At 35.8% G+C, this 23,086-nt stretch overlaps 2 protein-coding genes across 2 annotated transcripts in view; one reads left to right on the top strand and one right to left on the bottom strand.

Moving 5' to 3' along the window:
* Positions 1 to 23,086, top strand: part of ANO3 (anoctamin 3) — a 439,317-nt gene that overhangs the window by 310,208 nt on the left and 106,023 nt on the right. The window contains 1 exon segment of the mRNA XM_024119081.1: positions 13,393 to 13,551. Coding sequence (XP_023974849.1) covers positions 13,393 to 13,551 — 159 coding nt within the window.
* MUC15 (mucin 15, cell surface associated) overlaps positions 1 to 23,086 on the bottom strand; it is a 108,201-nt gene that overhangs the window by 34,738 nt on the left and 50,377 nt on the right.

Here is a 23,086-nt window from a genome sequence, read left to right on the forward strand (position 1 = left end):
GTGTAAGATAGGGGTCCAACTTCTTTTGCACATGGATATACAGTTGCCCTAGCACCATTTTTTGAAAAGACCATTCATATTCCCCATTGAATTGCCTTGGAACTGTTGTTGAAAGTCAATTGACCATAAATTTATGGGTTATTTCTGGACTAGAGTTGATATTTGACTAGAATATCAATTGAATTGACTAGAATATCAGTTCTAAAAAGTCTATCAAGTCTAAAGTAGGAGTCAAATTAATCTTTTTCATATGGATATCCAATTCATCTGAATCAGCATCACTTATTAAATAGACCATATTTTCACTTTCAATATTTTCTAGCTTTCATAGAATTTTATTTTTTTAGTTTATTAGTTATTTAGATGTTTTACTTTTTAATGTATAAATTTTTTCCCACTATTGTTGTTATTTTTGTTATTAATTTCTAGATCTTACCCAGAGTAGCCACACTCTAGACTTGCCAGCGTGTGTTACAGTTTTCTACCTTTTTTTTCTACCTGGAAGCTAGAGTTTTACATGCTTTCCTGCTAATTCCTCTATGAATTTCAAAAGATGTATGTTTTATTTTATCTATCATTTCTAGGTTTTTTACTGCATGAGGGTTTTGAAATTATGTTGTTTGCCATGTTACTGGAATCACAGTCCTGCTTTTCCATTTTTATGCCCTATTTCTGAAAATTGGTGCTAGATTTTCCTAGGAGACTTTTACATCTCTGCATTTTCCCCGTCAGACTTTATTTCAGTGGTCAAAAAAGAGTGCTACATTCCAAAGTATGTGTTTTGTATTCCAGCTGATTTGTGGAGTTTGATAACACTGGTAAGATACTGCTTTTTATTTTGGAATAAGAGCAGCCTTTGTCTCCTGTTTTCTCCTTCATGATGTTAAAGGTGCTTACTGAGGCAGAAGTAAAACAGAGCTCAATTGTCATATACAATTTTCGCTGAAAAGACCTTTGGCTCACTTCAGTGAGTGAATTCAGCTGCCAGATATTTATGTGAGCATCATTCTGAAGGGAAATAAAAACCCTAGACAAAGTTAGTTGAAAAACCTGAGTGATCTTTAAAAAACAGCCTCTTGGAGAAATATTTGGAAAAAAGAAGAGCATCGTGAATGTCAGAGCTATAGGAACCCTTACTTGTTTTGCACCCACTCTTTGATTCTTGGTAGAGGAATTGAGCAACCGAGAGGAAAACACAATTGTCTGAAGACATTCTATGCAGGCATAGAACCATGAGTAAAATCTAAATTCTTTCATTTCCTTATTTTTATATTTTTTATTTCCTCCTGACCTTTCCTAAACTGATATTATTGCCCAGTTTTCCATTGAGGAGTTTGGTGAATGAGACCATAAGCTTTCCTTCCCTCGTATAGTATTTCATAAGATTACTTTTAAAAATCAACCTTTTAATCTTTTAAACCAGATCTTTAACTTTTATCTAATTTATAAACTTTACTGTGACAGACAGCCTCTAGGATGGCCTGAATCATCTTTGCCTCTTGGTGTTTACTTTCTTGTATAATCCTCTCCCCTATATACTTGCTTCTAAATACTAGAATAAGGCAAAAGAGATACGTTCCTCCTGTGATTATGCCACATTACATAAGACTCTGTCTTGCTCTCCAGCTCACTCTGGAGACTTTTCTTGTGTGTTTGATGAAGTAAGCTGCCATATTGGGAATGCCCACATGTCAAGGAACAGTAAGAAGCTACTAGAAGCTGAGAATGACCTCCAGCTAACAGCCAGAAAGAAGTCAGATACTCATTCCTTAGCCACAAGGAAATGAATTCTACTAAGAACCTGAGTTATCTTAGAAGTGGATTCTCCCTAGTCAAGTCTAAAGATGAGAGTACAGCTTTGCTAACACCTTGATTGCAGCTTTGTGTGGCCCTGACCCAAAGACCCACTGAGCCATGCCTGAACTTCTGACCCACAGAAATGTAAGATAATATATCTACATTGTTTTTAGCTCCTAAGTTTGTATTAAGTTTTTAATGCAACAATAGATAACTCATACACTTACCATAAAATCTGCTGTTCTGATACATTAAAATACAACCTCATCAATGAATTTTTGGTATACCATTAATGGACCAAATTGAAACTGAAATATACCAGCAGGTGCTTGTCAGCAGGCCAAGGAAATACAATCAACAATATCCTTTTCTGACTGACCAAAAAAGATTTGAAGTTTTGCGTAAATTAATTTTGTATAATTCATAAGTATTCATTGAATTAATTCAATAAAAATTTAGTCAGCAAGATGCTCTATCAGCACAATTCCAAGTATTTGGCTTGACAAAAATATAAGGGCCTAATCTCATGAATCTCTTTAGTGTAAGAAGCGATATTTTCAAAAATCACTTTTCTTTTGTACTTATTTGCTTCCCTGGCTACACAAAGGGCCCCCTTTTCAGAACTTTCTCCCTCTCCTCTATATTTCTACTAAATAATAATATTGAGTAGAATAATGGTAATAATATTGAGTAGAGTAAATAATAACATCACATAATTGTAATAGTAGTAGTAATAATAAGTTTACAATATTTTACGTAATTTTTACTCCTGTCATTTATGCATTATCTCATTTAACATATTTATTGTATCCTATGTGTAAGGATGGGGTGTTAAAATGAACAAGAGATCATCCTACTTATGCACGTTGTCTTATTACTTAATCATCCCTTCACAATAATTATGTGAACTATTGAACTATTCCTTTTATAGAAAAATAAATTTGACTGCTCTCTGTAACTTGAATCTTATTGCCCCAACTGCAAACCCTACATCTTTATTTCTGTCTATTAAAGTGGTCTTTACTGACGCTCCTCCAAAACACCAGACTTATTTTTGCATAGTATTTGGCACTATCTGGATTATATCATGTATTTATTTCTTTACTATATCTTCCTTGCAGGAGGATATACCTCATTTTGCCTTGTTCATTGCTGTATTCTCAGAGCCTACAAGCATCCTTAGCACATAATCGATAAATAAATAAATATACATGTATATAAACATTGTAAAATAAATACTTCTTGAACAAATGCATTGTCTTATTAGAGAAAAAGGATCATGCAGCAAAATGAAAAGAAACAAAGTCCTTCAGTTTTTACTTTTTTACTTGAAGATGTCTCTTTTTTCCCCAAGATGTAAATTTAATATTGCTAGGAAAGTGGCAATAAGAGACATAGAGTAGCTTGTAAGGTATATGACATTTAACTCGGCATTAAAAAAAAACTTTCAAAAAGATCTTCTTTTTAAAAGCAGTTTTAGGTTCACAGAAAAATGGAGCAAAAAGCCAGAGATTTCCCGTATACTCTCTGCCCCCATTCACACACAGCCTCGCCTATTATCAACATCCCCACCAGAGTGTACATTTGTTACAATCGATGAACCCACATTAACACATCATAATCACCCAAAGTCTGTAGTTTACATTAGTGTTCACTCTTGCTGTTGTACAATCTCTGAGTTAACACAAATTTATGATGATGTGTATCCATCATTATAGTATCATTCAGAGTAGTTTCACTGCCCTAAAAATCCTCCTAACCTGTGGCAACCCCTGATCTTTTTACTGTCCTCATAGTTTTGCCTTTTCCAGAATGTCATATAGTTGGAATCATACAATATGTTGCCTTTCAAACTGGCTTCTTTCACTTGGCAACTCAGTCACTTCTAAGCTGAGAAAACTGGTATGATTTAAAAACAAACCATGAAACTCTGAACCGTGTGAAGTTATCAAGAAATAAGAAAAACAGGAATCTTTAGTCCTGTCTTTTCCCCAAGTGACTCTGTTCCTCTAAAAGTCCTCTCCCTGGGAGAGGGAGATTCAAAAATTAGATCTAGGTCCAGATTAGAGTAAGGTCCAGAATTTTTAGGGTGCTTTGTTATTGAAGCTACCATTTGGAGCAAACAGCTTTGTCCCACCAATTACATATTGCTGTGGGCAGGCAAGTCTGCTGAATCCATGTGCACCTCCCTCTAGGTCAGGGTAGAAGGCAGTGGCTTGTTTCCTTCCCTATTTTCCCAAGAAGCATGAGCAGTGAGAAAGAGGGGCACTGACTGCTTCTCCCAAGCCTCAGTCCTTAATCTGGGGGTTACACAGAGCCACACAGCTTGTGCGTCCACTAAGTCTCAAGTGAAAGGGAGATGAAGAGACTCCCCATGGGAATCCCAAATGAGACAAGTGGCTCTTAGACTGCCACTAGAGAAGAAGCTTATGACTGATTTCTGAATCCTGCGTTCAGCTCACCTTGCTGCCCTAGCTCTGCCTCTGAAAGAGCAATCAGTCAGCTACATCTCTCTCTTCCATGCCCCAAACTCCATGTATACTGTTATCTGCCAGGCCTCAGAGGGAGCCTTCTGTGGTTGGGTGACAAGGCAACCTTTGGATTCCTTGAGTGATGTACTGTCTTGTGAATCTTCAAACATTTTTTTTCAAAGTCAGTGTGGCACAGCTTGCTAAATACTAAGCCGATCATATTATGGAGGCCCAGTTGCCAAGATATCACAAGCTATCTCTGGGGGTTAATGAAATCAATACCTTATTAATTATAAATTGATTGAATTCCATGGTTAATAATGATTTTTAATCAGTAGCGTGCCATAATTATGAGATATACACATGCAACATAGAACAAGAGTCAGAGTGAAGAAAGTAAAATGAAAATAGGAATAGCATCTCACTGAGCAGAGAGGGATTATAAAATGCAGCTCTATTTACAATAGCCAGGACATGGAAACAACCTAAGTGTCCATCAAGAGATGAATGGATAAAGAAGATGTGGCACATATATACAATGGAATATTACTCAGCCATAAAAAGAAATGAAATTGAGTTATTTGTAGTGAGGTGGATGGACCTAGAGTCTGTCATACAGAGTGAAGTAAGTCAGAAAGAGAAAAACAAATACCACAGGGAGATCAGCTCGGTGCTTTGTGACCACCTAGAGGGGTGGGATAGGGAGGGTGGGAGGGAGGAAGATGCAAGAGGGAGGGGATATGGGGATATATGTATATATATAGCTGATTCACTTTGTTATAAAGCAGAAACTAACACACCAGTGTAAAGCAATTATACTCCAATAAAGATGTTAAAAAAAAAAAATGCAGTGCTTAAGAGCCAGTGCTTCATCTCAGCCTGCCTGGATTCTAATCCACACTACAGCTGACTGACTCACTGACCTTGGGCACTGTTGCCTTATACATGTAACTGGGCTAATGATAAAACTGCCATATTGGGTTCTTATAAGGATTAAATTAGTTGGTATACATAAGTGCTTGACTAAATTCTTGGCGTGTAGAAAATCTTTGATAAATGTTAGCTATCGTTATGACTATTGAGTCTATCATTAGATATAGATATCTCAAATCCTAATAGTACAAGGTTAGAAAGCTAATTCAGCAAATGAATTATTCTTTTAGTTCTTTAATTAAAATTATTAAAAATTCTCTATTTCCATAAGTGACAACATCAGTGGTGGTAATTATAACAGTGATATAAAATGTATGATGCTTTCCAGTGCCCTTGGTTTCCTATCTCAGCAATAGTTGAGAATATAGAGAATGAAAAGACCTTTCCATCCATTTTAAAGTCTGCCTCAATTTTAACATCTGTGATGTGGGGAAAAACAGTAGTTATCTCTCAGTTTCTGTGAGCATGAAATGTGTTAATATATGCAGAGTGTGTAGAGGAGTACTTGTTTTCTGCTTAGCTTATATTAGTATTATTATTTCTTTAAATGTTAACTATTTGTTATTTTCTTAAATGTCTGCCAGACTGTAAATAATAGGAGCTGGAATGCAATCAGTTAGAGACTCTGCCATCTGATTAGAGTACTCCAGAGTTACCAAAATAGAGGTTTGTATATTTCTGATGGCTGCGGGGACTAGAGGTGGGGTTGACTTTCTGTTAAGGAGGCGGTAAGACAAGCCTGGCCAGGTTTTTACCAGCAGTGGAACCACACTGTGTAACACTGAGGTCAGATTTTTTGAGATTCCTCAGACTCATAATTAGAGAAGATTTGCATAGAAACGTTTGAATAGTAATAACATTTCTGGCACATTTTAAGTTAAGGTTGGTGCATTAAAAAATATATATATATGTATTAATATATTTTTTATCCCCCAGGAAACTCAGAAAATTAAAACATTTTCTTCTATAAGTACCACTTTAAAATTAAAACTTTCTCTGATAGAAGAGCCAGAATTTTAATTAATCCAGTAGCACTTACTAAATTTACACCTATGTGTGGAATTTCTTTTGAACCATAGTGTAAGATGTGCTTTCTGTTAATTTGTTTTTTTTAATAGGGATTTTTTTTGTTGTTGTAAATATGTGATTTTTCTTGACAAAACTGCTTCTCATTTGTCTGAAATGGAAGAAATATTAAAAACCTTTTTTTTTTCTCTGTAACAGGTAAGGCCAATAACAAGAGCTATTATGAGGAATGGTTTTACTCTGAAATAAATTACAGTTACATATAAAGGCTGCTTGGCTGTTTCTCTAATTAAGGAGTATAAAGCTAGAACTTCTGAGTAAAACATAGCATCAGAATCACAGTGTCTGGACTGCCGTCTCCAAGTTTTCCATTAGAGACTGCCAAAAAAGGATACAGAAACACGAAAGCAAACACCACCACTGGAAACTAATGAAAAACATTTTCATTATTTGAAGATTTATAGGTAGGATTAAGAAACACAGGCCTGGAACAGACACTTGGCCTTATTAACTGAAACCAGCCTAATGGCACCGAAATTACAGAGGAGACGGGCTAACCTGGCCCATGGTCTAGCCTTAATTTGGGGTTGCAGTGGCCACACACTCTAGGAAACTAAGCATCTGCTACCCTTCTCAACAGGCACAGTCTTTTGAGTGGGCCTGAGTCATGCCCTGCTTCCTTTGCCCTTCCGCATCTGTGCCTCTTTCTAAATCCAAACAAAAACAGAAATACCCGGTAAATGGTCATGGCAATAATTTGTTGCATTCCAAACACTGAAATTTGGATAAACGTAGTGTTGTGGGTAGGAGTAGTTACTAGTAGCACCTAAGACTCTTGCATACTGAGAAGAATGTTTTCTTCTCATTTCCACATATTATGGAAAATAAGTCCAATTTTTAAGAATAGACCAGGATGTCTAAAAAAAATAGTAATAATCATTATTTCTAAAAGACTGGGAAAAAGTTATAAAGCAGGGGTAATTTAAATACTACTGGTAGAGATTTAAATTTGTTTAGAAAGTAGTTTGGCATTATCTCCTAAAGTTGAAAACAAGCATTCCCTGTGAATCAGCAGTTTTCTCTTAGGTACATACTTGATAGAAATGTATGGACAGTTGTATTACAAGATATACACATGAATGCCTATTTTAGCTTTATTTGTAATAATTAAGACTAGAAACAGCCCAAATATCCATCATTAGTAAAAAGCATAAATAAGTTTTGTTGTATTCATAGGGTAATATATTATAACAGTGAAAAAATATGAAAATCAGGGATGGATTTCACACTCATAGTATTACATGAAAGAAGCCAGACACAATAGATTACTCATTATATATTTGCATTTACAAAAAGTTTGAAAAGGACAGAATTCAAATATAATGTTGAAGGATATATCCTTTGGTGATAAAATTGAAGAAAAGTGGGAAAATGTACCATAAATTTCAGAATTATGATTACCTTGTGGGAGAGGGGTGCAGAGGGCATCATGATTGAGAGAAAGGATAAAAGGGGGGCATCTGGTGTTTCATGACTTAGGTAGTAGTTATAAAGGTGTTTGTCTCATAATAATTGTTATGCTTCTGTTTGTTGCACTTTTTATTTTGTAATAAATCATGTTTCATAAGTATATATAAAGCATATCTGCTTTCCTTTGCTCTAATTCCATATTCACACTAACATCCTTTGGCTTATTTTTCTATGTTTCTATCTGTCTTTGTCCTGAGAAAGATAACATTCCAAAATGTGAAAGGTGTCATTTGGATCATTAAAAAACAAGAAAAATTCCAACAGGAATTAATGCATTGCATACATTTTTTACCTTGTTTTCTTGTGATAATAGCTAACTTTTTCTTAAGTCTTGTAAAGTGAGTCAGATTACACTGAGAATGCTCTGTATGCATTATCTCATTTAGTCATAACAAGTCTTACAATGTTGATAATATTATCATCTTCACTTCAAAGCCACAGGAATTGAGGCTGAGCAATGAAGTTAAATTACATGTCTAAGAACATAGTTAATTAAAACCCAAATCTGGGGGGCTTCCCTGGTGGCGCAGTTGATGGGAGTTCGCCTGCCGATGCGGGGGATGCCGGTTCGTGCCCCAGCCGGGAGGATCCCGCATGCCGCAGAGCGGCTGGGCCCGTGGGCCATGGCCGCTGGGCCTGCGCGTCCGGAGCCTGTGGTCCGCAGCGGGAGAGGCCACAGCTGTGGGAGGCCCGCGTACCGCAAAAAAAACCAACCCAACTCTGTCTGATCCAGAGCTCAATACCTTAACTGTATCATACTGCATTTTACTACTTCAAAGATATGGTTAACAGATAATCAGCAATCACTTGCAGATTAGTGACAAGATCTAATTTTGCAGTGGCCTGATGAAGGGCTGTGGTAAATTCACCTAGATAATATGACCCTTGATGGCTTCTGATACCCATTAATCAGGTTTCCTCTGGCTATACCCTGACATTCTTCAACTCTGTAACTCAGATCTCTATTACTGCACATGTAAGATAGCAATGTAACTAAACATTTGCAGGCCTATCACTCCATAGGTATGCTAAAATCTCTGAAAATATTGTGTCTACTTATTTTTATCCCTGGAGTTTAGCACAGCACCTAGCACACATTAGGTGTTCATTAGGTGTTCTTGTTAGATTGAGAAGAATAAATGCTAGAAAAAATATGCATCTCACAAACAAGCAGTTACTGACATAATTTTATTTGAAGTATACCCTAAAAGGCATTCTCATGCAAATAGGCAGACTTCTATTGCAGTTTTGCAGATGGTCTAAAATCTTTGCAAACCTGAGCCTTAACTTGGGTATTCTCAAGATATTCTTTAGGAAGACAAGCTTTTCTGAAAGTCTCTCCGCTTCATGGTTTACAATGCCTTAAATAATTAAGTGGTTTTCATGGGCTTCCCTGGTGGCGGCTTCCGGAGCCTGTGCTCCGCAACGGGAGAGGCCAAAGCAGTGAGAGGCCCGCGTACCACAAAAAAAAAAAAAAAAAAAAAATAAGTGGTTTTCAAAGCTGTTGAAAGATTAGGTACCTGATGGATGATCTGCATCCCAGCTTCTCTGAGAAAAGCTAGTTTTATTCTGTCTTCTGGCAACAATAAACATGAAAAACCTGGTGTAAAATGGAATGCATTCCACATTGTAACTGGAAAACATTTCACTGTTCCAGATGAGTCTTGATTTCATGTTTGAACAACCGTTATTATATCAAAAAAAGAGGTGGTTCTTTTGCTGTCTAGATAATAAATTTCCTGTCAATTCTGCTTTTAGACAACAGATTTGAACGTGGGTTAATCAACATCTTGGTTAATGGTTGCCAAATATGTATTAAGATAAAATGTAATATTCTTAACCTTGAAATTATGTAGAACCTATATTATGTTCTTTATACGTAATTCAGAAGAGATTTCCAAATCTTGCCATGCTTCTTTATTACCATTTTGAAAACTACTTTTCTTTTTGCCTGATAAACTGGTAAAACTCATTATTCATAATTTAGAATGATAAAATAATTAGATACTAAATTAGAATGCTAGTTAGTAGAGTTTGTGAACATGTTTACACAGACAGAGACAAAACCTGTGAATAATACCTTAGGTCACTTATCATAGAAAGATGTAGGTTTTTTGGTTTTTGTTTTTTAAATAGTTAGGCAGTTGCTTCTCTGGGAGAGTTTAACATTTATTTTGCTTAATCTTAGAGTAACAGATAACAATACCTATCAGGGTTCTACTTTCAGTCCATGCTACTCTTAAAATAGGGAAAGCACATAAAATATTTTAAAACTATCTTATCTTCTCATAGTTTTCCTACCAACCAGTCATGTGATTTCTAGGTCTTCTCATTGAAGGATTTTACCTTCACCTGGGATTAAATATGTTATTATTAATTTAAGAGTCAGGTGATACTTAATACTGGACTGGTATTAAGAGGGTGGTACACTTTAAGCAAAAGAAAATGCAGAGGAAAAATTTTATATAATTTTATTTTAGCTCAATCTTTGTTTACATTACCATGGAGATGCCTGGAGGCAGTGGGTCATAGTATAAAACAAGGGAAAGCCATGGCTATTGCAGTTCTGCTACAATTTTGTGGTCATTCGTCTTATTTGATTATAATTTGATTTGTGTTAATGTTGGTGGGGAGAGGATGAGAAATGACCACATGATATTTTAATGGCCTTATATTTTTGAGGTTATTCCTACCTGGATACACATAACTATGGATTATTCCCTTCTTTCCTTTCCTTCTTTCCTTCCCTCCTTCTTCCCATAAATATTTATTAATGCTTACTGTGTGTCTGGCCGTGGGTTAGATGTTTGAAATACTCTGTGAACAACAGTAAAACTTTATCACCTTTGTAAAATTTATATTGCCATAGAATAAGGTAGACAGTAAACAAAAGATAATTAATAAATAAATTATTTAGTGTTATATAACATGTTGGAATTTAACAGTTGCTAAGGAAAATAGATTAGGAAAAGTAGGATCAAGAATGGGATATCGTGGAAAGCAGCTGGAGGGTCTTGAAGAGAGGAGTTACATAATGTCATTTAAAATGCAGAGAATCACTCAAGTGTCTTAACTGTCATGTTGAGAACAGACTTTAGAGGAGCAAAGATAGAAGCTAGGAGATGAGTCAGACTATTATAATAATGTAGTCAATATGTGATATATCTTAGAAAAGAGTAGTAATGAAGGTGTTAGAAAGTGGTCAGATTCTATATATATTTTGAAGAATTTTCTGATGATCTGAATATTAGAAGGGTGAAAAGAGAGGAAATAAAGATGACTCGAGATTTTTGATCTGAGCAATTTAAAGGATAGATTTGCAACCATTCAGAATAAAGAGGGTCTTGGGAAACATCTTGGATAAAATAAGGAATTCCATTTTGGACAGTCAACTCTGAGACGTCCATTAGACCTCCAAGTGAAGAAATCAGGAAGACAGTTGGATATACAAGCCTATGAATATTAATTATGTAGTCAGCATATAGATTGTTATTTAAAACCATGAAACTGAATGAAATCACAAGGAAGGGAATGCAGATAAAGAAGGCAAGGGAATCAATGACTGGTCCTTTAACAAATCAGAGGAAGAGAGAAATAAAAGCTGAGAATAAGGAACCATTTAAGTAGGAAAAAATCCAAATAACTGTGATGTCTTGGGAGTGCAAAGGAAAAAAAAGTATTTCACGGTGGAGTGAGTGATTCAACTACTGAAAGGCAAAGAAGAGGATAGAAAATTGATTAATGGAATACATCAATGAGTATGTCATTGGTGAACCTGGCCAAAGAAACCTGTGGAGTGGTGGAGGCAAAAGCACTCTAAAGTCTGAAGTTAATTGTGTCTTCTCTGGCCATAAATCCTCAGTGTCTCCATCCTATAGGACCTGTAAATGGCCTTTTGGCCAGTTAGCCTTCTATTACTGCTCAAGCCCCAGACCTAGTAATGTGCACTTATATATGCTTCCTTGTCTTTTGCAATATAGTTGTCAAGACCACCATCAAATAGGTGAGAGTTCTAGTTTCACTATTGCCGTTTCCATGACATCTGGGATGTCACTTAACCTCTTTGGCTTCTGGTACTCATATCAATATCTACCTTAAAGAGTTATAAGAAAAAAGCACTTGGCACACTGCCTGGCACCATAGTAAGTGATCAGTTAGTGATAGCTATTATTATCATCATTATTATGCAACTACAAGGCCTTGATGACTCTGCTGGAGTTGTTAGTCACTTTATAGTATCCAATAAAATAATCCTGGGAATCTCAAAATCTTTTCATTCATTGAAGAAAAGGCTATGCAAACCTTCTTGTCCTTGAATGTGGGAGTCTCTAATACCCCCGAATTCACACACATGAACCTATTCTCTCTAAAAAGACAGCTCCTGAGCAGCCTAACCTGTCCCTATAGGATGACAGTCAGTCAGATATCATTTTTGTTGCTTCACCTGGATGACTCCTTGGCCACCAGTTTACTCTGGTCCTCACTTTTTTACCTCGCGCTGCATGTATGTCCCAAGTAGGCTCCTCCAAAGAAGTTGGAGATGCCTTTGTCTGAAATGATCTGATAGCTCTCCAAATGTTAAGACATTTTTGAATCTCAAGAATGCCTGTATGGGGAAAAATGGAATAGAGAGTTGGTACAGATATTTAAATAGTTTGATGGAAAATGTGGAGAAAGAAGGATAATGTATATAATAGTTAAGAACATGGACTGGGAGTCAAACTTGAATTCAAGTAATGTGGAACAGTTTCCTGACAAAGTGCCAGCCCCCCGAAAAAGACCATCATGAAAATCAGTTGATCATAAAAACTAATTTTATTAAAGTTACAGCAAGTAAGGATACCATCTGGGTAGTTTTAGTAGTGTTTTAAAAAGATGAAGTTAGGGAGGAGTTTTCAGAGGGTTCTAGGACCTGGACTGGGGGATTTTAAGGTAAATCTTGCAAGGGAGGAAGTTGGTTGAAAATTGGTCGGAGTATGGGAAAAACAGCTGGGGTAGGTGGACAGAGCAAGGGGAGGACCTTAAAGAAGTCTTAATAAGCATGCAATTAGTCTTAATAAGTAGGCTGTTTTAGTTGGATCACAGTCTTATATTCTGGGAGCAAGTATTTCTTGGAACAAGCAGCCCAGGAATTGTTTGGTTTGGTATTGTTGAACATAGGTTTAGGAAAATAATGTCTTATCTGAGTATTATTTCATGTAGGAAATTATGTTAACTTCGGTTCTCAATGCTTATGTTGTTTAAACCTTGCTGTCTTTATCTTCAAAATGAAAGTTTGAATATTAAAATATGTAAAACATTTATGTCTGGGCCTGATTTTGAGCAAATATTCAGTGTATGTTGGCGATTATTTTTACAGGTTCTTATTGAATAAAACATATGCATTTTGATGCTAACATCAGAGAACCCATGTTCTGGTGTCAGACTGCCTAATTTCAAGTCGTAGAACGTCACTTGCTAGCTTGTCTCCTACTGTAGACTGCAAACTTTTAAAATGATCTTTTCTTATCTCACAATTGGAATGTAAAAAACACATTTTTATATTGGATTGCCAATATTCAAACGGAAGTGACTGAAAGCAAAATGTGTGTGCTTATCTAACCCACGCTATTAACAACCCTTGCTTTATTTGCAGAATGACATGAATTACATAGCATCCAGTGGACTTCTATTCAAAGATGGCAAAAAGCGGATTGATTACATCCTGGTTTATAGAAAGTCAAATATACAGTATGACAAAAGAAACACATTTGAAAAGAACCTCAGAGCAGAAGGCTTGATGTTAGAAAAGGAGGTATGTGCTTTAATAGTATTAGCTATGTGGTATAATATGCTGGAAGAGATATGATTGTGTATGTTTTAGTATAAAAGTGTATAGCAAGTGGCTTTTTAAAATGTATAGCAATTATCTCCCAAATGTAAAAGAAATGCATATGTATAGTACTATTTTAAAATATATTCCTTTTTTACTCTACATGTTTCCGTAAATTTAAATATTTTTCAAAGGGCATAACTATTTTTACAATTTTAAAAATTAAAGAAGGAATGATTCTATATAAAGTACAAAACTCTAGGAAAAGAAAAACAAAATGTTGAAAGAAAAGAGTTTGCCAAACTGTGAATGTCTAGGTTTTAATATTTTTTGTTTTAAAATTTTTATTTTGTATTGGAGTACAGTTGATTAACAATGTTATTGATAGTCTCAGGTGTACAGCAAAGTGATTAAGTGATTCCGTTAAACATATACATGTATCTATTCTTTTGTGCATGTATCCTTTGAACCATGTTTTTCTCTGGATATATGCCCAGGAGTGGGATTGCTGAATCATATGGTAACTCTATTTTTATTGTTTTAAGGAACCTCCGTACTGTTCTCCATACTGGCTCTACCAATTTGCATTCCCACCAACAGTGTTGGAGGGTTCCCGTTTCACCACACCCTATCCAACATTTATATTATTTGTAGATTTTTTGAAGATGGCCATTCTGACTGGTGTGAGGTGATATCTCGTAGTTTTGATTTGTGTTCCTCTAATACTTAGCAATGATGAGCATCCTTTCATATGTCTCTTGGCCATCTGTATATCTTCTCTGTAGAAATGTCTATTTAGGTCTTCTGCCGATTTTTTGCTTGGGTTGTTCGTTTTTTGGATATTGAGCTGCACAAGCTGTTTGTAAATTTTGGAGACTAATGCCTTGTCAGTAACATTGTTTGCAAATATTTTCTCCCATTCTGTGGGTTGTCTTTTCGTTTTATTTATGGGTCCCTTTGCTCTGCAAACGCTTTTGAATTTACTTAGGTCCCATTTGTTTATTTTTGTTTTTATTTCCATTACTCTAAGAAACAGATCAAAAAAGATATTGCTGCAATTTATGTCAAAGGGTGTTCTGCCTGTTTTCTTCTAAGAGTTTTATAGTGTCCAGCCTTACATTTAGGTTTTTAATCCATTATGAGTTTATTTTTGTGTACGGTATTAAAGAATTTTCTAATTTCATATTTTACATGTAGCTGTCCAGTTTTCCCAGCACTATTTATTGGAGAGACTGTCTTTCCTCCATTGTACAGTCTTGCCCCCTTTATCATAGATTAACTGACCATAGGTGCGTGGGTTTATTTCTGGGCTTTCTATTCTGTTCTGTTGATCTATATTTCTGTTTTTGTGCCAGTATCATACTGTTTTGATGATTCTAGCTTTGTAGTATAGTCTTATGTCAAGGAGCCTGATTCCTCCAGCTCCATTTTTCTTTCTCAAGATTGCTTTGTCTATTCGGGGTCTTTTGTGTCTCCACACAAATTTTAAGATTTTGTTCTAGTTATGTGAAAAATGCCATTGGTAATTTGATAGGGGTTGCATTGAATCTGTAGATTGCCTTGGGTAGTATAGTCATTTTGACAATATTGATTCTTCCAATCCAAGAGTATGGTATATCCATCTGTTTGTGTCATCTTCAGTTTGAGCTATTTCTTCTTAATCCTGTTTCTTATATGCTTTTTAAAAAGACTTTATTTTTTAGAGCAGTTTAAGGATCATAGTAAAATTGAGAGGAAGGTACAGACATTTCCCGTATACCACTTTAACCCACACATGACCCTTTTATCATTATGTAAAGCCCTTCTTTATCCCTCATAACTTTCCTTTCTTCAAATGCTTTTTTTAGTGTTCTTTAAGGAAAGCTATTTTTTTCAAGTGAAACAATAAAAGTAACAATGCTCACTAGGAAAAAAATGAAAAATAGAAAGGAAATAACACATAACCCTCACTCTTATTATCTAAAAATAACCACTCATGCTATTTTAAACATTCTAGGGTTTTTTTTAAAAAAATGTATTTATCATATTACAGAAAAGAAAAAAAATGTAAAAAATCAGAAGTATAACAATGTACAAAATAAAAAGTCAAAGTGCACATCTACCATCTCTCAAATCATACCCTTTTCTCCTTTGGTAGCCTTGCTAATAATACCTTGAATTATACTGTTCAGTGTCCCTCAATATATTTTCTATGTATATACAAACACATATAAATTTTTTACATAAAATTAGTCATGATATACTTACTATTCTGCTATTCAATTCTGTTGTTTAACAATGAATTATGGATATCTTAAACTGCAGTGTATTTAGAGCCAACTCATATTTTTTACTCAGGTGCATAGTATTACAATTTGGTGATTTAGCCAACTGTTCCCTTACTGAGAGAAAAAAATTAAATTAAGGATTTGAGGGACCCCTAAATTACTACTGATTGGATTTAACTACTTTACCAATAAGTGGATTGACAAGGTCAAAAGCTTTGATGATTTATTTGCTTAAATATCTGGGTAATTTGCTAATAAGCTTTATCAATGGAATAGAGTGGTCACCCATATTTTTATATGATATTGGAAACCACCCCTACTTTTTTGTTCCCATGGGACATCTCTTGTGATTAGTTATCTGAGGAACATCCATAGGAAATACTGAACTATAACTCAAGGTGGCCCTAGCAAAACTAATCCATTTATATTTATTAAAACTCTTTTACTATGTATCAAATAACAACTATACACTGCCTTACCTCGTTATGAGGTAAGGATTTATTCACACACTGCCTAGTGTTACAGAATTGGGCAAGTGGAATTCTGATCTCAGTTTCTACTGACTCCTTTAGTTGTGTTTCCTCTGGGAATTTTAACCCAGAAAATCCATATCACTAGTGATTAATTCAATTAGAAAGTATTTATTGAAAAAATCTTACAAACTCAAGTCTTGTGATAGGTTTTTATTAATTTAATTTCCTTGTGATTTCTCAAAATCTCCATACAAACAGAATCAATCAAGTGATTGATTGTCATCTGTTCCCAGAGCAGTTTATACCTGCTTGCTATTATAATACTGGTAGTTATTTTGCTTATGTATTTATAATTATTTCTTAATTCAGCAAGTAATTGTGACAGATTCCATGAAGATGTTGGAGATCAGATGAGTTAAGCAGACCATACTCCTGCCTTCACTGAACATACAGTCTGTGGAGGAGTCAGTCATGAGAATTGTTTACTTGTAAAAGAGATATAACTTGGCTCACAGTCTCCACCTAGTTTTCTTGGTGGAAAGTCCAGATTCTCTTGTGTGTGTTCCTCTCCCTCGCTCCTCCAAGTTTTCCCAAGAATAATACTGGATGTTATTCATCCAAAAGGGGTTTTGTTTTGCTTTTAAGGGAAATCCATTCATTCTTGAGCTCCCACTCTTCAGTTACTGCCAAAAGATTCGCATTTTTCTTAAAAAAAAGCATCATGTCCCATTTTTTTTCTATTTTTTCTAGAAAAAAAGTACACATGTGTACCTTTGTTCCTGGACAAATGGCTTTTCATTCTAGGTTCCATAATTACAGCTCTTTTAAGTTCACATTCACATGATTAGGATTTGGTCCCCACAGTTCAATAAAGTGCCAGGACAGCTGGCCAGAAAGGGTATTCAACCTCAGCTGCACATTTCATTGGAATGACCATCCCCACAAATGGTAGCCATCGTGTTCATACAAGTTACCAGGCTCTACTTCCCCTTTCCTTCTATTTACCTCCTCATAGAGATAAATGACTTATTTTTCTGACAATGGGAAGGGTTAAGGCTACCCCAATTCTGTAGAATAGATGATATTAGTTTTGTGGCAGAGTTGAGGAATTTGTATATCTTCCCTCCAGAAAGGCCCTAAAAGCCATATGAAATTTGATCCAAAAATCTCTAAGGAACTCTGTCAACCCAAGCAAAGGAGAGTGCTGCAAATTTTTTTAAAAAAATCTTGTTATACTCTTTCCACTTGACTAGTACTTGCATATCTAAGAGGATATTTAGGTGGCTTTGCAAAATAAAGCTATTCTAATCCAAGGTGATTTTCAATCTCTACTTATTAATATAAAGTCTAAAATCCTTCCTTACAATACCCTTTATAAATTCATATCATGTTAAGTGACCTAAAAGAGAAGCAAATGGTGCTAGAATGGCTTATAAGGAGGTCAGTAATCTAATCTTGAGGATGAGGGAAGACAAGAAGGAAAGGGAGAAGTAAAAATCAAAGAAATAAACTTTGAACCGAGATTTGGAAAATGAAATAGTTAAAATAGGTGGATAAAAGGGATAGATGTTTTCATCTATGAAACCAGTATTGAAATCTGGTTTTCAATACTGGCTGCACATTAGAATCCCCTGGGGATCTTTTAAACCCTTGATGCCAGACTCCACCATAGTGTGGATCAACTGAATATCAGTATGGTGGTGGGAGGAAGAACACTGGTATTTTTAATACCAGAAATAAAAAGTACTAAATGAGTTTGGAAAGAATGGCTAGGATTAAGTAATTCCATTTTGTAGTTTAAGACTTTTGATGATTTTCTTAGGAAAAATGGGAAGCTACTGAATAATTTAAGCAGGCAGTATCATGACCATATTTGTTTTCAAAAATGAAAGCTTAGATTGCTGAAAAGCGTATAGATTTAAAAGCAAGACTGGATATGCACAGAGATCATGGGTGGCATTAGAAATGGAGAGAAATGAATAGATCTGATAGATATTTAAGTTAAAATATAGATATTTTGTGGTGGTTAGGATATGGTAGAAAGAGAAAAGATTTCAAGGATAACTTGGGCTTGTGACTTGAGCAATTTCTTTAATCATTCAAGGAACATTAATGAAGTACCTATTATTTGCTTCATTCTGGGGACAAATAGAAACCAAGATAAAAATGGGCCACGTTCTCATGGGAGGAAAGAAACCATAAATATACAAGAAAATGACATAGTAAGGAATATTACCAGTAATTAAAACAGAATAATATTATATAGAGAGTGTGACTAAGTAGCTATGTTAGCATGTGTGATGTGAAAGAAATTAATCTGAATGAAAAGGAGTCCATCATGTGGAAGATAAGGGAACAGAAAACTATTTGCAGAAGGAATAGCCAGTATAAAATTGCTGGCCATCAGAAGAGAGCTAATTTGGGGAGACAGTGGAATGGGATTTTGGGACTGAAGATCAAAAGCTTGTAATTGAGGTACCATTGAGAAGTAGAAGTAAAAATGTTTGAAGTTTGTGTTTAGAGCCCAAATGAGGAGTCTAAACTGAAGGTAAATGCTTTAGCCTTTATAATATAGATGGTAATATAAGCTGTGTATTAGTACGAAATCACTGGAGAGAATGGAAAAAAAAAAAAAAGAGCCTAGGAGTGAGCCTGTAAAAAGTAGGAAAGGAAAATAGACAGTTAAAGGAGTTAGATGTAGGTGGAAGAAGAAGAGATGAGGAGTCACAGGGAAGATTGGTTTTCAGGGTAAAATACGTTAAGAAGTCAAGTAAGACAAGAAAGAGGCCCAATTAGTTGGAGAATGTGGAAATCTTTGGTGAAATCAGTGAGAATCATTTCTCTGAGGAGATGGACTTGGAAGCTAGACTGTCATGAATTGAAGAGTGACTAGATAATGCAAAAATAGAGGCTGCAGCAAATATCATCAACCAACTTGCTCATCTGTGAATGGGAGGATGAAGAGCAAGAGCCAGAGAGGGAAATGAGGTCTCATGAGGTTTCACTTCTTTCTTCCTGTTTTCATTTTTTCTTATATGAGATGCTTAAATGATGATTGGGAAGATCCAGGAAAGAAGGGTGAATGGAGAGAGGCAGGAAGAGAAGGGAAGAGAAGGAAAGGGAAGAAACAGAAGAGAAAGATCGAGGAAACAGAAGACAGTTGAGATAAAAAATTAAAAGGCTTTTGGGGAAGGATGAAGGGGGAGATCCAGTAGAGAGTTAGAATATCAAGGAAAATTAAGATTTCTAAATTGTATTTTAAAGTTAACTTTCCACAGTTGTTTTGGTTGCCAAAGATATTTTTACTTATGTTCCTAATTCTAAGAGTAATGACATTGATTTTTTAAATGGTTGAGTTAATTAGGACTAAATTAATTATCACAATGTTAATGTGTAAAATCAACCTGCTATGACAAACACAGTTTAAGTGAACAAAACATGTTCATATAATAAGCATGCTGGGACTTCCCTGGTGGCACAGTGGTTAAGAATCCACCTGCCAATTCAGGGGACACGGGTTCAAGCCCTGGTCCAGAAAGATGCTGCATGACGCGGAGCAACTAAGCCCATGTGCCACAACTACTGAGCCTGTGCTCTACAGCCCACGAGCCACAACTACTGAGCCCACGTGCCACAACTACTGAAGCCTGCATGCCTAGAGCCCATGCTCTGCAACAAGAGAGGCCACCACAATGAGAAGCCTGCGCACTGTAACAGAGTAGCCCCTGCTCACCACAGCTAGAGAAAGCCTGTGCGCAGCAACAAAGACACAATGCAGCCAAAAATAAATAAATAAATAAATAAATAAATAAATAAATAAATAAAATAAGCATGCTAACATTATATCATGAAAAAGTATTGTCTTAAAATTTCCACAAGATTGTTCGACACTGTTTATATTGATTATCTATTGCTGCTTAACAAATCACCACACATTCATCAGCTTAAAATAAAACCCATTTTTTAGCACACAGTTCTGCAGAGCAGAAGTTTGGGCATGGTATGGCTGAGCTCTTGGCTCTGTTTCTCACAAGATTTAAATCAGTATGTTGGATGGGCTTGCATTCATACCTGGAACTCAGGATACTCTTTCAAGCTTATGTGGTTATGGTAGGATTCAGTTCCTCGTGGTTGTAGGACTGAGTTGCCCATCTCCTTGCTAGCTTTCAGCCAGGTACCTCTCTCAGCTCCTAGAGGCCATTCTCATTTCTTGCCACATGCCCCCCACCGTTTTTCACAAGGAAGACTCTCCCTTGTGTCCCTCTGCTGTTTTGAATCTCTCTTGCCAGGAAAAAAGCCCAGTCCTTTTTAGAGACTTATCTGCAGTGGAAGACAATATCTCTTTTTTAAAAGCAAATGTGCCTTATAATAGAACTTAATCATGGGAGTGAATATGCCATAATATTCACAGATCCTGGAGATTGTACAAGACAAGCACAGTAGGGCATGAGGATCTTAGAGGACTTCTTAGAATTCTGCCACTATTAAAAAAAATCAATATCATGTGTATCACCCTTTTAAGCAAACAGACATAGAAAGATACTTAACTCCATGATTACAAGATAGAACCTAGATATATTTTTAGTTTAAACCTTATGTTAACTGATGACTAACTGGTATCTAAATACTTGTAGCTATCTGAACTATCAAATCCAGCATTTTGCATTATCATAAACATTTATTTCTTCTTAAAGTTTCTACTATTATAGGCTGTGGGCTTTGTCTGCAACTTAATTTTAATAACTATTAAATTGAAAATATTTAGAGCTTGTGGCAGGTGGAAAGGGAAAATGAAATTGTGAAAATGTCAGCAAGTATTGGATTTGTTAGCTGAAAAATGGGAGTATTCCCTAGGGAACAAGTTCCCATTTTTAAAGTTTATATTCCTCAGAGTTAAGCACTGAGCCTGACACAGAGTGCATCTCAGATCTTCATTAAATTGCATGCTGATGTGGACAGTTTCTAGATAATCACATCATCAGCAGTTAATGATCCATATTTGAAGACTGTATAAATGAATAGGTAGATGATCTGTAACTGTCAGGATAGGTGCTTTGTTATCCAAGTGTATTTCCAGATTATATCAGCATTTTGTTTTTATCTTAGACTTAATACCGTGAGCTACCATATTCCTTTTTTTCTTTTTTCAGCCCTCTGCCACCAACTTGTAGAGCGACTGTGTAAAAACACATTTTAAAATTTTCTTTTCTCTCAAGAATGAATCTTCTACCTCTTGGGAATTTTGGATGGAATAATTAAATAATAATGTGAAGTGTGAAGGCGGTGGGTGCTTTGTTCCCTTGGAAAAGCCTGCCTGCATCAGAGCTACACAAAATAGTGCCAGATTGGGAGCTTCTGATTCCAAGGGAGAAAGTAATTTTTCTCCCTGCCAACACCAGCCCTTCCCCAGCCTCCTACTCAGTAGCTGCAAGAAAATAAAACTACTTTTGTTTTTTGTTTTTTTGGTTTTTAAGTAGAGGTACAGCAAAAGAGAAATTAAATCGAGGAAATTATAAGAGAAGACAATTTATGTTGCTTGGAAAAGATATATATATATATTTAAAGTTAAGACATACAAAATTAGAAATGTTCTAGCTGTATGTGCACTCAGCTTGACGTTTCATTCATCAGTGGTAGAATTAATGAAGTAACATCCTTCTAAAGCATCTCCTTTATTTGAGTGTAATAGATTTTTTCACATCTTAAGGGTTGACAGAAATGAATTAGTAATCAGTGCTAAGCCAGCTATTCATGATGCTAATTTGAATCCTGACATAGTACCTCTTCCAGAATAATTCTGGTTTATTTGCTTTCTTGTCTTCATAATCTCTTGCTTAGGTACACGTTACATAGAATGTGTACTCAAAGTAAGTTAACTCATTCATTCATTCATCCACTCAACAAATGCTTAGTGACTACTATGTGCCTGGCATAGAACTAGGTGCTTACTAGACATAAATGAACAAAGTGAAAATCCCTTCTCTCATGGCATTTACATAAATAGACTGATTCATTAGAAGATAATAAGTACTATAGGAAAAAATAGAGCAAGGTTAAGAATGATGGGGTGAGGGCAGGAAAGTCATAGTAAGTGACCAAATGATGGAAGTAGAGTGAATGAGAGGGAGATTAGTAGGAGAGTGGGTTCACAAGATATTGAAGGTGAAATTATAAAAGGCTGTGTAGGTCATTGGAAAAACTGGTTTTCACTCTGATTGAAATGGGCTTCTGAGAAGTTATATGATTTGAGTCACGTTTTAAAGAATAACTCTGGCCATTGTGCTACGAGTAGACTATTGGGGGCAAGAATGTGAGCAAAGGCTCTGTTAGAAAGCACTGTAGAAATCTAGGCCAGAGATGGTGGTGACTTAGACCAGGGTGGTGGCTGTGGAGGAAGTTGGGAGTGACCAGATTCTAGCTGTGTGTACCGTAAGGTAAAACAAATCAGGAACCAAATGGTAGTATGAAACTCAGGTTTTCCCGGTGTGGAGGCTAAACCTTCCCAGGTCTCTCCCAATACCCATGCATGTATTAGTCACTCCTTCTTCGTGCTGCTAAAATATTCTGGCAACCAAGATGCCTAGGTTCAAGAACCATGATGCTCTGTGGGAGGGTATGATCTTCATTCATACTAGAATAAGGCTCAGCTCCTGAGAAACTATTTTTTGTGTCCCAGTATCTGCTCATTCCACAGTAGAGATCCCTGCTTTCAAACTTGTGTGAAACCATTGGAGGGAATGCAATAACTTAACATCAGTGCATTTCTCAAGGGATTGG

The sequence above is a fragment of the Physeter macrocephalus genome, chromosome 16 (assembly GCF_002837175.3).
Source record: "Physeter macrocephalus isolate SW-GA chromosome 16, ASM283717v5, whole genome shotgun sequence".
Lineage (NCBI taxonomy): Eukaryota > Metazoa > Chordata > Mammalia > Artiodactyla > Physeteridae > Physeter > Physeter macrocephalus.